The sequence below is a fragment of the Pteropus alecto genome, unplaced genomic scaffold (genome assembly GCF_000325575.1).
Source record: "Pteropus alecto unplaced genomic scaffold, ASM32557v1 scaffold134, whole genome shotgun sequence".
NCBI classification, from domain to species: Eukaryota; Metazoa; Chordata; class Mammalia; order Chiroptera; family Pteropodidae; genus Pteropus; species Pteropus alecto.
The window spans coordinates 13,165,954-13,181,161 of record NW_006436283.1 but is presented as its reverse complement, the minus strand read 5'-3'; the positions used below and the strand labels follow the sequence as shown (position 1 = coordinate 13,181,161).

General features: G+C 44.9%; 1 protein-coding gene across 1 annotated transcript in view; it reads right to left on the bottom strand.

Annotated features, from left to right (window-relative positions):
* Positions 1–15,208, bottom strand: part of MARCH10 (membrane associated ring-CH-type finger 10) — a 76,751-nt gene that overhangs the window by 31,071 nt on the left and 30,472 nt on the right. The window contains exon 4 of the mRNA XM_006912330.2: positions 10,166–10,334. Coding sequence (XP_006912392.1) covers positions 10,166–10,334 — 169 coding nt within the window. The remainder of the gene's footprint in view (positions 1–10,165; positions 10,335–15,208) is intronic.

Sequence of the window (15,208 nt, the reverse complement as noted above, 5' to 3'; positions counted from 1 at the left end):
GAATATTCCAATGTCCTTCACACCCCAGGCATCAGAACAGTCACAAGGCCCACAGTGCCCCCACTCCCCACCCCATCCATACCCTGTACACACTCAGGGGGAGTGATCCTCCCTCTCAGAGGGTCTGCCAGCCAGTAGGTCCTTCCAGGTCTGTTTTCTGTATTAGGTGCCCCTTGTCTGCTCTGACTTCACTATGGCCAGAATTGACATGGTTCTTACGACCTTTAGCATGGAAATCTTCTGCAATTGCCTAATGTATGTGTCTTTTCTCCCCAGCGGGACTGTAAGCTCCTTAAACGAGGACCCTGTCTTAGCCGGCCCGTGTGTCGCCTCGCTTTCTCCTGCAGAAAAATAATACTCGCCTAGTAATACTCCAGCTAAAACTATGGGAAATTTTAAAAGTAGGACAATTTTTTTTTTTTCTTGTGCAAAACACCCAAGATGGCCGAAGGTAGCAGGCTGTTTTGTTATTCAGAAAAGTGCTTTCTTCAAAGCATCGGATCTCTTAAATGATTACCAAAATGCTTTCCATGACCATGCCTGCTCTAATCAAGCTTTCAGCAAACTAATTAAGCTGAATGACTAGAGATTGTTTGGCAATGAAGGAGCCACCGCTGGTAGTGCAGGCGGGATCTTCTTACCTTTGGCAATTTGAACATCAGTATCGGCGACTGTAAAATGGGAATATTCCTATCTTGTTGAGTTAGTGTAAAGTTTAGCAATAATGCATGCAGATAGATGGTCTAACTTGGTGTCTGGCACATACTAACTGCTAAAAGTAGTAGCTGCCACTTCTACTATAAATCATGATAAAAATACTACTAAAAATTGGAAGGCTGAAGCCACTCCCATGAGATAACTGGACTTGACCAGGAACTTATTGTTATGCAAGCGTCACAGGTTGAGAATAACTTCTTCGGCAGCCTTCATTCCCGACACCCTCTATGCTTTTACAAAGTCCGAAAGGTAAATAGCAACTCTCTTTCTATTATAATTTGCTCAACAAATAGCTGTGTGTCTTGGATATGCCATAGTTTGAGGGTTCACGAAGATGCGTAAGACGCTTTGGTCATGACCTTAAAGATTATAATCTAATTTGGCTGTATCGTTGACTTCTTCCCCGTGAAACCTTTTAGGTTCTACGGAAAGCTGACTCTTGTGAAAGAGCCCCCCTTCCTCCACCTGCGATTGCAGTCATAATGGGGTGACTTAGACTGCACAGTTTGTGTGTACCGGGACTCCAGTTCCTGATCACCTCAGGACACATTCCCAAAAGTGAACAAATGGCAGACGTTTGGGGCTTTTCTAGGATTGCCCTCACGGTGGCATGCGACATATAGTAATCTGCAGGAAGACCAAGTCGTATTTACCCTGGAAGATGAAGTATCACTCCCTCTGCAGGTGGCAGGACGGGCCCTTCACCTTACAGAGAAGGGAGGGCATTGTGTTCAGGAGATTTGTTACCAGGCAACTCACCATCCTAAAGTTTGTTAGTGAATCTTGGGAAGACCGTGGTTTGCTTTGGACATCCCGAAACCCATACTTTGTTCTAGCATCTGAGCAAGGCGATGCCTCAGTTTATTTGATAATGCTGGAACACTGTAATTATTTGACTGAATAGTTCTTAATTTGGCCAGGAAAGTTAATAAAGGCAGGAATCTCATATTTATACACGCTCTCGACGACTATGAAAGTCCATTTAATAGTACGTATTAATTCCATGCCGCTGATAACTGTTCGGTCCCTCACATCACTTGTCCTACACAGATGTAGTTCTCGATAGACACAAAGAATGAAAAATGCCGTTCCTGACCCTTTCCCCCTGCCCCTCACTACCTTGACTCGGACGCCTGGTACCCAGCAGGTGCTAAGATTCTGTCTGAGAGACGCCTTAAATTTTTATTGCTTCCTATAATTTAGATCGTGGGAAGAATTACAGCTTAATCACCAGCACTGGTGCTGCCTTGGTGTAACGGGCGGCTTTCTGTACCGTCACACATAACAGGCCCGTCTATCTCCCCATGCGAGAGTGCTGGAAGTGTGTGTTGTCTCGCATACCCAGAGGGGATCTTAATTAAAGCTTAATGACGTACCATAAAGATGTTTTATTTTGGACCCCAGGAGGTGGGATTTTTTGATTTGGGGAAATGTAGCACCTAATAAGTAGGCAGGAAAGGGAATGTAAACAGCGACTGAGCCCTCAATTTGTCCCTGCTCAGTGTGGTTCTGAACGGGCTGGCCGTTCCAGCCCGTGCTTTCTTTCCCCAGGCCCTGCCCCTGCGCCCCCTCTCGGGGCCGCCTGGGGGCGCGTGCATTCACACGGCCCACGCGAGAGCCTGATCGGTTTCTGGTGGTGACGTTCCAGAGTGTGCCAGACACAGGAGTGAAGAAATCAAATGAGTCTCTCGAGAGAGGATGGGATTTTATTGGTAGCTCACTCCTCGGCGCTAGAAGCGAGTTGAGTGACGTGGCGGCAGCTGTCTCATCTTCCTGCTCCCCTGCACGCCACACCGCCCGGTGTTGGTTGGTCATGGCATTGCCCTCTGGGCCCCCTCCCATCCGCCTGCCTTCTGGGAGCCTGATGTCCCCCTCTCCCTGACTCTACGGTGCTGTGTGCCTTGCCGAGGGCGACTTACCACATGAGGTAAATTCTACTGGGCCGTCTGGGGCCAGGCAGGCACAGCACAGGGGTCTCTGCCGGGGTGGGGCAGGAGACTGGGAAATAGCACAGGGCTGCTGGAGACTGGGGCCCTGGGCCCGGGGAGGAGGAAGTGGGGCTCGCGAAGGAGGGAAAGTGAACTGGAGGGAGCTGGGTGGGACGGTCCTGGGCCACTGGGGAGGCAGGTGGCACTAGTGGCAGGACGAGGCAGCAGTAACTGGTATTGGGCTGCAGGACGGGAGAGAAAGCAAAGACGGAGCAGTAAGGGGAATATTCAACACAGAACAGGGGGTGCTCGCTGCTGTCACCTGCACAAAAGAAAAAGAGCAGTAAGGAAGCAGCACTCACAGTGGGGAAGGACATGAAAAAGTCTGCGAAGGGATCGAAACTCAAAACCTGTTCTTCGGGGGTGGCGTCTCCAGGTGTCATGGGGCAGGAGGCACCTAGTATGTGGATCTCAAGGTCACTGAAGAGTTAACCAGGGAAATGGCATCAGCCATCACACCCTTTTCCAGCCAACAGTCTCTGGAGTCCTTGACAGATGCAGGAAAGTTATCTCCCCACTAAGTTCCCATGTGGAAGCTCTCGGTCCCTTCTCCGCTCCCACGGCCCGTCTAATTAGCTGTGCCGGCAGCAGCATATGGCGGCCGGCGGGGTCTCACTTCGGTAAGGCTTCCCCCGCCCCAGTCCTCCAGCTGCACCCGGCTGGAGGTGGTGGTCATGCCTTAGTCTGGCCTTTCTGCTGCAGACGGGAAGCTTGAGAAAAGCGAAAGAAGCAGAGAGATCCTGGTGGGATTATGGGAAGGGAAAGGGACCAAGGGTTGAGAAAGCAGGTGGACGAGGGAGGTGTCCAAGTGAAGTTAATGATTTGTTCACTAACCTCGCACTCAACCTGCCAACCCTGCTGGAGGCAGAATATGGGCGCCTGACGGAGAAGTCACGATCAGAGAGACCCCCCTCATGTGTGACAAATCTCTCCGCTCTGCCACTAACCAGCTGGGTCACCTTGGATCAACTGCTTATCTTCCCAAAACCTGTTTCCTCATCCGCAAAATGAGATAGGTGTTCTCTCTAGCCTTGCTCCTCCAAGGAGTGGTCCTTGGATCAGCAGCACAGACATCACCTGGGAGCTTCTGAGAAACTCAGAAACCCAGCCCGCCCAAACCTACCAAATCAGAATCTGTGGTTTATCAAGGTCCCTGGGTGTCTCTCATGAACTTTAAAGCCTGAGAAGCAAGGCTCTGAGATAGGGCCCAAACCTCTGTGACGAGAATCACCTGTAGCGCGTGTTAAAAGCAGTTTTGCAGGTCCCGGAGTGGTGATTCTGGTGCTCTGGATCGGGAACTGGAAACCAGGCATGAATATTTTAATTAAGCACCTTCCTGGTGATTCTTATCATCAGAGAAGTTTAGGAAATGCTGCAGCGAAAATCAGTTCCAACTCTAAAAGGCCATCGTTTTTGACCATCCAGTTGAAAACCACTAAAAGCGTATCTCGCTGTACGACGGGATCCGCTCTATTGTACTTCCCAGGTGGGAGGTGGGACTCTCTACCTGCAGAAACATTCCCACTCGTTTTGTTGCGATAATCGCTTTCTTCCGAAGGTCTGCAACTGAATCAGCAACATTTCCGAGGAACACCTGTGCCTGTAACGGAGGGGTCTCAGTCCTTATTTACTCCAGTCCTCTGTAGGATCTGACGCTTTTATCCACTCCTTCCTTTCCAGATGCCTCCCTCCGCTCCTGCGGTGGCTCCTACTTCTTGAATCATTTCTCTGTAGTTGTCTTCTCTCATTCTTCCCTTAACTCTTCTTATCATATCTCTTCGTACTCCATCCACCCTCGCAGGGGAGACACTCTTCGTTTCGGCCGCCTCTTGCTCCCTGCAGGCCCTTGGATTCCTACTGGCAGCCGGGGGCCTCAGACCTGGGTGCCTGGGTGCCTGGGTGCTTCCTGCCATTTCCTCCTGCCCCTTTGCCCGCCCCTCAAAGGCAACACCCACGGAATGGAGCCCACCTCTTCTCACTTTTTCAGCCTTGGCAAAGGCAACCGCCATTGGCCTAGTTTTCTGGGCCAGAACTCCGAGTTCTCTTTAATTCCTCCTTTTTCCTTATCCCCACACCCAACAGTCCCCAGGTCCCACCAGGCTTTCATCCTTCAGCATCCCTCAAGCCCAGGCCCTCTTTATCTAGTCTGCTTTTGCTCCAGGTCAAGCCCTCCTCACTTCTCTCCGGGTCCATGGCAACTACTTCTTATGTGGCCTGTTGGCCTGTGTCTGACGCCGTCCCCCTCCCAGCCGGTCCCCTTTTTTGTGCTCCAGCCAGAGCCATCTTTTAAAATACTGATCTATCTTCAGGTGGGTACGAGACGTATCGGGGGGATCGCTTCGTAAGTTATACAAATGTCTAATCACATCTGAAACCAATATATGTATATATGAATGTCAACTGTAATTGAAAAAAATTTTTTTTAAATAAATAAAATGCCGATCTAAGTGCATCACTTCCTGCTTAGCCCCCCGTGCCTGGCTGATGCTCCATCCTCTTCAGCATAACGTTCAAGGCCCTTGAGGACCTGGTCCTTGCCTGCCTGTACGGTGTCTACTTTACACTCTACACCTCCTGATTTGTAGCCTGACCCTAAACCAGAGCTTCTCAAACTTGTTAAAGGCAGGTTTGTGCAGAGCTCTTGGTAAAGGCGGGTTCTGATTCAGGAAGTCCGGGTTGGGACGTGAGGTTCCATTTTTCTAACAAGCTCTCAGGTGACACCTCTGCTTACAGTCTGGGGACACCCGGAGACACAAGGTCCGAGACGATTTGTAGCCCTTCAGCGTCTCTCTGTCAGTCTCTCACTCCTCTACGTCTTTGCACACTTAGCACATCCTGCTGGGCTTGTCTTTCTTGCCTTCTGCCCCTGGCTAAACTCCCTGTCCTTCGGGATTTTCACCCTGTTCACCCCTCCCAAAGCTCTGAGACCTTACTGGCGTCCTGCCCTTCTACTAGGCCATGGGCCCCTGGAGGGCAGGACCTCTGTGTTTTATTTCTGTATTTTCGGGACCCATGCAGTGGCTGGCAGGTAAGCATGCAGTAAATGAATGCTGCAGTGCTCTGCGGGTTACTGACAAGTGAGAAAACCCATGCACCCCAGTGTCATGCACCCTGGCAGTGTGGGGGCAATCGAATGTATTAGCTAGCGTTCCACAGACACTGGATAAATTTGACTGCTAATCAAATAGTTAAACTATTTTATAATCAAGTTATAACCTTTCTTACATCTCAAACTCTTATAAAGATGCTAACCTGAGAGCAGCATATGGTGTTGGGAACAGGCTTCGCAAACAGAGGGAGGACTGGGGATTAACCTTTACCTAAGGCCTCGTCTAGACCCAGGATTTTAGTCCTCCTGTCTACCTGGTGAGGCAGGTAAGAACTCCATTTTGCTGATGAGGAAACTGAGTTTGGAGAAGTTGCCAGTTCACATTTATAGGGCTATAAAGTAGTAGATGAGGATTCTGAGTCAGGACTTCAAATTCTGGGCTCTGTGACATCTCTGAACCCCTGTCTTGGAAGCATTATCATAGAGGAACCGAGGATTATGGTTATCTGTATAGACTGGGAGCATTTACTTATGTTGGTTGTTTTCTAACTTGGGCAGATGGCTTGGAAAGTTGTTGGACACCAGAGGACTTGCCTGGAAACCTATTAATCTTGGCCTTTCAGAGAAAATCTTCATCAGAATTTACATGCAAGGTGAGTTATGAAGATTTGGGATTTGCTTCAAATTTCTCTTCCAAGATGCTCTTCAAATAAATGTTTCCCAATTCAAAAGAGACCACAGTTATTTTAGATGTTTATCTTTATAGAGCTGAATTCACTGCTTTTCCTCGGTTATATAAGAACATGTCTTCACGATAAGCCACTATTAGGCTGAATTGGTTTTGCTGCTCTTACAAATCCGAGTGTGGTAATGACTAACGTTGGACTCGATAATAAGTGGGGATAATTTCGGAATGCTTGGCTTTGTTTTAAAGGGCAAGATTTTGGAAGCAGGCTAACAGGACTCCATCCAGATCCATTTTCCTGGCATATAACTAGGAGGCTATGCCCGACCTTTAGGTGAGAGGAGAGGGCAGGAGGGGGCACCCTCTCTCCCCACATGCCTGGCACCGGGTAGAGTACGCTTTAGGACCCCAGAGCCAGAACCCCACAGCACAGAGGCCTTTGGATGCCTCCACGTGTCCTGGGAAAGGAGAGGTGGCTCCTTCCCAGCTCTGGCTGGGGCTGGGGCTGGGCGGGGTCTGGGAAACAGGAAGGAGTCCAGGAGGGTTGGCGGCCACCATGGCTCCCTGTACTGCCCTGTCCCCCTGTACTTGTTGGGCTTGCGGACTGCTCTGCTTCTCACTGATCATCACATCCAGAATTCTGAAATAAGAATACATTACTCTGCTAGGCTTATTTCTCACCCTGTATCAGCGTTCACCTTAATCACGAAATAGGATTTCTGCATCAGTTGCACATCAGACCCAGTCGGGTCTTGACTCTGCTTGGATTTTCCATGTCTTTTTGGTGATAAAGCAAATCTCTGGCTTGGTAAATGCTTTCTGATTATTATTATTATTTTTTTTCCATTTGGTGTTTTGGTTTGGAAATTCAGGGTATAGTAAAAGCATCTGTGCCTGCATTTATGTTAGGATTTAAAAAATATAACTGATTTTTTTGGCAAAGGAAACAAAGACTAGGGGGAGGGGGACAACATTAAGACAAAACAGTTTTCTAGTTCATTCTCCCTAATAAATGCAGCTCTCATGTGCTAGGTTCATGATGCTATGATGTATCAAGGGCTTGTGATGGCGGGCGCTCTTCTAATCACTGAACGTGTGTTTTTATCATTGAATTTCCACAGCAATCGTAGCAGGTAGGATCTGTTTTGATCCCCTCCACCCCCATTTTACAGATGAGGAAACTGAGGCACAGAGAAGTTACTTGTCCAAAGGTACATAGCAAATAAGAAATGAGGCCCAGGTGCTAAAGCAAGCATTCTGACGTCAACGCTCTTGCACGCCCCAAATCCGCACACCCCACTGCATGGAGAGAGAGCAGGGGTAAGCACAAGCCAACTCATTTAGAAACAGTTCCACGGAATGTATGACCTTCATTTAAAACGCCTGGATTCCTCCTCATAGGGTGTGAAGAACAAAGAAAATCCAATGCCTTTTCGGTTATTAATCTACATGTAGAAGGCACTGATGGTTCCTATATCGTAAATAGTCATTTTTAGGAGTTCTAGATGGCAGTTCACATATAAGGAGAAACTCTTTTATGACATGGATTATTGTTACGTAGACTTGCATGTAAGTCAAGCCGCTTTCCCCAGCTATGTTGATTTATTCAGTAAAAGTCTGGCGTAACACTGTATGGAAGGTTAACCAATCGGGCAGATGTTGCAAAGGGATTTCACTGTGTTCGATCCTTCGGTTTTACACAGAATCTGAGGTCTGAGAGGGAAAGAAGTTTGGGGACTCACTACCAACTTTGGATTGCTCCCAAAACGCTTTTGGAAAATGTTTCTCTACAGAGGTGAAAAAAGCAGGAAACCATAAATTTACCTGGTGAATTGGGTCAGCGTGTCCAGATAATTCAGGTCCCAAATCGTCTTTTTCTATAATAGCAGGGTATTTATCTGAATTTTTTCAGTTGTCACCACCAGTCAACTGGACTTCTCCTGAAGAGACTCACCATGTCTCTTGGCTCTCATTTTGCTATGCTAATCAAGGAACTCTGAGGATGATTCTACACATGTCAGTCAAATGGATCTTAGTACACCAAGGCTTTGCTTTTAGCCGACTTCACGACCAGCCCAGTTTGCCTCACAATAGACTTGGCTTCTATGGCAACTGACGTCAATCACCAGGATTGCTACACTTGCTGGACAGCCAGGCCACGGTTCTGCTCACGGCTACATGGGTCTGGGACAGGTTTGGGGCCATAATGTGATGAGAAAGCTGATGGGTTTTAAAGGCTTTCAATACAAGTGATCTTCCTCGTTTGATGAAATAGAGATCTTCCTGCCAACTTGCTCTCTCGCCTAAACCTTGGTGTTTTCCAATCTAGTAACTCTTCCAATTTGTCATCTTACGGAAGGTAAAGTGAATTAAGTCATCCTTTTTGTCAGTGTTGTAAGTTCCATATGGAGAACTTACATCTGTATTAAATAGACAAGCTAAAAATCATTAAGTGGGCCTAAAATGTTCATTCTAATAATTTTTCTCCACAGACGACAAAACACCATGTGAACAGCTACCCAGTTTTAGAAAGAAGGCTAAAAATTATATCAAGTGAATGGAGTTGCATTATTTAAACTTAAATTCAATTTTTCTATTAAAAACATCCTCGATTCAATAAATTACAACATGTATTTTGAAATATTTGGGGAATGATCTTATCTGCCCTATTTCATTCTTAAACAGCTGAATTAAAAATCTGATTCCTACTAAAAATCTTCAAAATGAGAAATTAACTATGACAATACTTTCTCTCCCCCGATTAAATAAGGAAAGAGAGTTGGGCTTTGCCTGAAAGGACTTCATTTCAGAAGTCAATTTGTTTTTTAATTCATTAAAGCAATCAAATGTGGGAGGCTAATAGAGAATTGCCGTTTTCTAAAAATGCATTAAGACTGAACTGGACGGCTGGTTGCATGACAGGAGCTATTTAGGATTAGAAAGTCGTTGTGATTTGGATGTAAGTGAATTGCATGCTATTCAGGAATTCTTTGGCAGTTAATTTGGATCATTTCCATTCCACGGCAAGCAGAAAGCAGACCTTTCTGCCCAGTTACTCCAACTTCAACGTCAGTTCCCAGAAGAATTGAGTTTGTCCTACAGAAGTTGGCTTTGATGGGGATGAGCCCGAGGGACTGTAAACTTTCAGTTGAATTTATCCCCTTTCTGGATACTATTAAATCACTTCTGCCTCAAGCAGAGAACTGGTCTTGGCTTCAAAGGCAGCTAAAGAGTGAATTATTTACCAAATTGCACAAAAGGGAGGATTTATCAAGCCCCCTTTTCTCCCAGAGAGGACAACCCCAGAAGTGGAGGACTTTATTACTTTCTTTCTTGGCTCTAAATTATGCCATTCAGATGCTTGTGAAAGCTCTTCTTCATGCCCTTGCCTGAGTCATAAAACTTGATACCTGGGGCCAAATGCCTTTATCCCCCCAGAAGGGTGAAAAAGATGAAAAGGCGGCAAAATTCTAGGCCAGAGCCACACAAAGCCAATGACTGGGCAGAAAATGCTGGCAGTGGAGACACTTACTCTGCATAATTCACTCCTGATATTCTATCTCAAAGTGAATTTTACCATTTGTGTCAAGTCATCAGACCTCCAAAACCTGAATTAGCCACTTGGAAAACACTGGGTATAATAACCCGCATCACCCATTCGACTGTCGTCATTGCCTTTAGTACCGGCATTTTAGAATTTGTGGATCTTAGTAAACCAGCGCTCACCTGGAGAGGGTTTGCTGGGGCTCCCTTTCTCTGGTTTTCTTTTGGTCATGGTGCTTTTGTGTTTCTGCTTGACTGATGTTTGGTCAATTGCTGGAAGTCTGGAATCACACTTAACCACGGAATTCTTGGTAGATAATTTTGGTTCCGCTAGATCCTCCTCACTAGAACTCTACCAAAAAGGAAAGGTGTCTGAGTATCAGTGGTCTAGCAGGTAGGTCATCTTTGCTAGGCAGAAGGAAAAAAGACAAGCCAGATGCAGTGACCCTTCCATCAGTTAACAGTGGAGCAACCTGCCTTGTGTGCTCAATACGCCCTTTCCCTAGTGAGGTTTTGATGGACTGGGTGTATCAATTTAGAAATAATAGAAAAGTTAATGAGTCTGTTTTGTAGAACATTATAATGAGAATGTACATTTATGGGTCCATCTTGTAGAACATTATGAGAAGAATGCATTTCTGACCCTTAAGCAATTCGATGACCAATAAACAGCTCATGTTAAAAGCTACATATGTAAGCAGGAGAAACTATCAGTGCTTCTAAACTTCTCGCTAGGTGTAATTTGAACTACTTTGGGGGTGGGTGAGGAAAATTGTTCCTGGTGTTAATCATATACTTGATGATGAAAAGGAAATTTAGATATGCGTTGACTGCGTAAGTTAGACCTCAGTTTAATATTCTGAATTATTGGGTGTGACATAAGACAGACTAATCTTTTTAAAAGTCCCCTACTTGTCAGTCTGCTATAAAGGAGTCAGTACAAATCTAGGCACAAGACAAATCATGATTCAAGCAGTGTCAAAATATCTCAACACATCCTTGCAGATGCAATAAAAATTATCCAGGCGTTCAATAATTTTTATACTTTGCCACACTTCTACCCACCAAAGAAATGACGAAAACAGCATAAATGGCTTATGAGAAACCCGGCCTTGAAGGATTTAGGTCCTGCTGTTAGTATAATTTGCTAGGTGATACACTCTGCAACAAACAAGACCACAGGTTCCCCCCGCAGCACCCACCTGGGCTGTCTCCTAATGCTAACATTAAACTCTCCTGCATGTGCAATCTTTCACAGACACACAATGCTAAATTAATGTTCCCCCAATCTCCCCCGCTGTGGCAGTTCGTATTGATCTTCTTCATCGTTCTCGCTGACAGCTGCGGCATGTCCATTTTTAGGCTCTTGATTCAGGAAAATACACTGAATAGCTTCGAATTAAGGGGTGCAACACAAGACAAACTAAACTCTAAAAAAGTCCCCTACTCGTCTGTCTTCTTTAAAGAAGATCAAATCTACAGGTGGGCAGATCTTTCTCCTCCAATATTGTAAATCATGCTTTGTAATTTAGTGTCTGGATCCAGCCTTCCAACAAATAATTGTTGTTTCTCCCCGCATTTCCAGAAAACAGACCACTCTCAGATAAAGGCACAGGAAAAGAAAAGGACACAATGAATTGGTTGTTCTCCTTTTCCCCTTTTGATTCTGGAATTTAACAGAAACCCTTGAAAATTATTCCGAAATGTCAAAGATGAAACCATTAGGTCATTTCAGAACATGAAATAGGCTCTCCCTTCTCAGAAAAGGAAATGTGGGCAAATTTTAATTCCGATGCCTTAGATTGTCAGAGGCAAGGACAATGTCAGTGAGCAAGAGACAGAATTCCTTCCACAAACTGCTCAACACAAACAACTCACAGTAGTGGGTGGAGAATTCTTGCCCCAGGCAGTGGGGAGTTAGGAGGAGTTGGTAAAGAGACTTTATTGGATGGGGTGTTAAGCCATCTTTATCCTTCTCTCACTCATTCATTATACCTTAAGCTTCTAGTAGCACCAAAGAGGGGAAAGAAAGCAAGCTTGGCCAATTAGACCGTGCCTGTTACATGTGGAATTGTGCACCTGTGTTCAAAGAACATCCTTCGCTGGGTCCTGGTTCCGTCAACTCTACTTCTAGTTGGTAATAATGCTTAAGAGTCCAGAAATTGCAGTGGGTGGAAGTGGGTGTTTTGTCAGTTGAAAACTAAAGCCAAGATGGAGAGAATTATAATACCTATGAATGTGCTACTGGATCTTTTCCTGCTTACTTCATTGAGTAATTTTAGGCAAATCACTTGAACTTTTTGTGTCTTTATTCGTGTCTTCTCGTGTACTCAGCCATTTGCACCTATCCTTTGCCGTGAAAACCGTCATAATATCTGGGGAAGAGGATCTTTGGGTGGGAGAAGTTGCAGTAACTTATTCTGGCACTAAAGTGTGATATTTACGACTCAGAGCCCAGCTTCCTGAGAGTGAGTCCTGGCTCTTTCATGTAGTTATTGTGCGACATCTCTGTCTCAGATTTTCTCATCTGTGCATAACAGTGTCCACCTGTTGGTGGTTCTGTGTGGATTAAATGAGTTAAGATGTGTTTATAGCACTTAGAACAGTGCCAGGAACATAGTAAGCGCCATGTAAGAGTTGGCTTTTTGCAGTTAGGCATTAATTCATGTTCAGCCATTTTTAAAATTAACTAACTGTCGAACATTAACTACCCACTGTTGAAACCAAAACCAAAAACCCCAGTGAAAAATCCTACTGGATTTTCACCTGTTTCAAAGATATGAACAGAGAGGTGGCTCAGTTTCTATACTGGACTCTTGATTTTTTTCTGAAGGCTGTATCACTTATGATAGTCTCGTAAATAGCCAGTTGAAACTGACCTACTCTTAAGAAAATACAGTGCAATTTCTTTTTCAGACAGTAAAGCTTGAATGGTAAATATTTAACAATATGTAAAGATTCTCAAACAATAATAATTAAATTATTTTGATTTAAAGTTAATTTTGAAACTATGTCTTTTCCTCTTGTAATTTTGAACAGTAATTACAATTTGCATTTCTTCCCCTATATGTTCCTAAGTTAAAGTGTCACGTGGAAGTGGACGCAATAGCCCATCGCTATTCCTTTGTGGGGGGAGAAAATTAGCTCTCTTTCAAAATCAAAGCCTAAAACATAAACAAACCAACCAATCAAACAAACAAACCCAGACCACGTGATACATGTATAGACTTTAAGTTCTCTGTTGGTACTGTGATGAGAAAGCCCTAATAAACTCATGTTAACTAAACAAAGTTATTTCAAATCACTATTTCCTGGAATATTATTTTTGTGCTTAACATTTTCCAAAGATCCCCAACTTGTGCTTCTGGCATCATTCATACTGAAGTAGAGAGAGAGCCTTGCCCAGGCTCGGCTCTCTCAAAAGTTCAGAGGCGGACTTAGTAACATTTTAATGATTCTGGTCAGACCTCCTGGAAAATGGAGAGTCAAGGGTTATAAAGTGGGATGCCTTTCCTCAGGAATGGGAGAATGATTAGATTTTTAAACGGGGACCTAACAACGTTGAGTCTGAAATGGTAAGGTGATAGCGAACAGAGATGATCAGAAGAGCAAAGGAACTAAAGTAGTCAGGGACAGAAAAGACAAAGTCATTTTCCAACTCTTGCCTGACGGCTCATTTCCAAGACCCAGGAAACTTTCTCAACCGGAATGCCTCCTGCCTCCCCCAGGCTGGGACACCGAATTCAGACGGATGTGCACAAAACCCATTTTTTTTTTTTTTGCCACGTGTCACGTGATGGAGGGCTGAGCTGAGTGCATCTTATGATCTGGGTCTGCTCTCTGAAGGAGAGGCACGTGGGAGTTTAGAACTTGCTTCGCAATTACTATCCATCCCACTATGGAATGGCCTCTGGGTGAAACTTAGAGCTGCAAGCTACTGAACTGGCAAACATGACCTGTCTTCTGACACTTGCTAGGTGTTTCTTACAATGCAGATTAGACCTTTGAGTGCTATGGAGATCACTGTTGGTTTGCATGGGTGGTGACCACCCATTTTCATATTTTGAGGACAGGCGTGTATAGTGTTCTCTGGAGTTTTGTGTGATGGGCGGTAAGGAAAGAAGTCGTGTGTGGCCAGAAAATTGCTGGATTTAAAAAATTTGAACACCGAAGTGTAGTTTTTAGCAGCACATTGAGACGGCCCTCATTTGGGTATTTTTCAGGTATGGTTTTGCTACAATGTATTTCTCCTTCTTCCTTTATTTGAATTCACATTCTCCTTTTAGCTGGGAGGAACATCTTGGCCCTCAAATGGACCTCATCCATGAAAATACCTCCTACTCAAAGTAACAGGCCATAAAACGTGGGAATTAGTTGAGAAGTAAATGCAACTACTATGTCTTCAACCCCATGCTAGGCACTGTGAAGGAATATAAAAAGAAGATGCTTATACTGGGAGAGAGAAGATTTATATTAGCAAAGTACGAAACACTTAATTAAGTGGTAAATTGAGTGGTACCAATTCTAAATTTCAAAGGAACTCACAGAAAAAGGTGAGGAGGAGTCAAGGGAGGCTTCGTGAAGGAGGTGGTGTTTTCTGGGAACTGAAGGATATATAGGACCTGGCTTCGGCTGGAGACAGCACATGAGTCAAGGTGTGGATAGAGTAACAAGTGTGGCACCATTCTCGGACAGCGAGGTGAGTGGCCAGAGCAGAGGGTGTGGGGAGGAGAGATGAGAAATAAAGCTGAGTGATAAGATAAGGTCAGATGTCGGAGGGCTCTGAGATTCGAGCGAAGAAGTAAGACTCAACGTGGTAGAGAATGAGGCCCAACTGAAGGTTTCTGAGTAGAAAAATGCTTAATGTGGTATTTAAGATTAGCTTGTACGTTTCCTTCAGCGTGAGAAAACAAAGCATTCTGCAAAATTGCCAGTGAAATAATCTTTTTGTAGTTTCGGTGGCTTATTTTTGTAAGTGTAATTCTTAATTACAAAAGAAAGTCATGTTTATAATGAATAAAATAAAGACAAGCAGAAAGAAAGGAAATTTAAAACATTCAAAACCCCATTAACCTTGACATAAAAACTGCCCATAGCTTGGGCTGTATTCTTTCAGACCCCTTTCTAGTGACCATGATGGAGACTAGCTTCCCATTGAAATCTCTTCCCGAGTGATAAGAGTTGAAACGGGAGGTGGCTGCCCAACCTTGAAAGACTTGCAGCCTC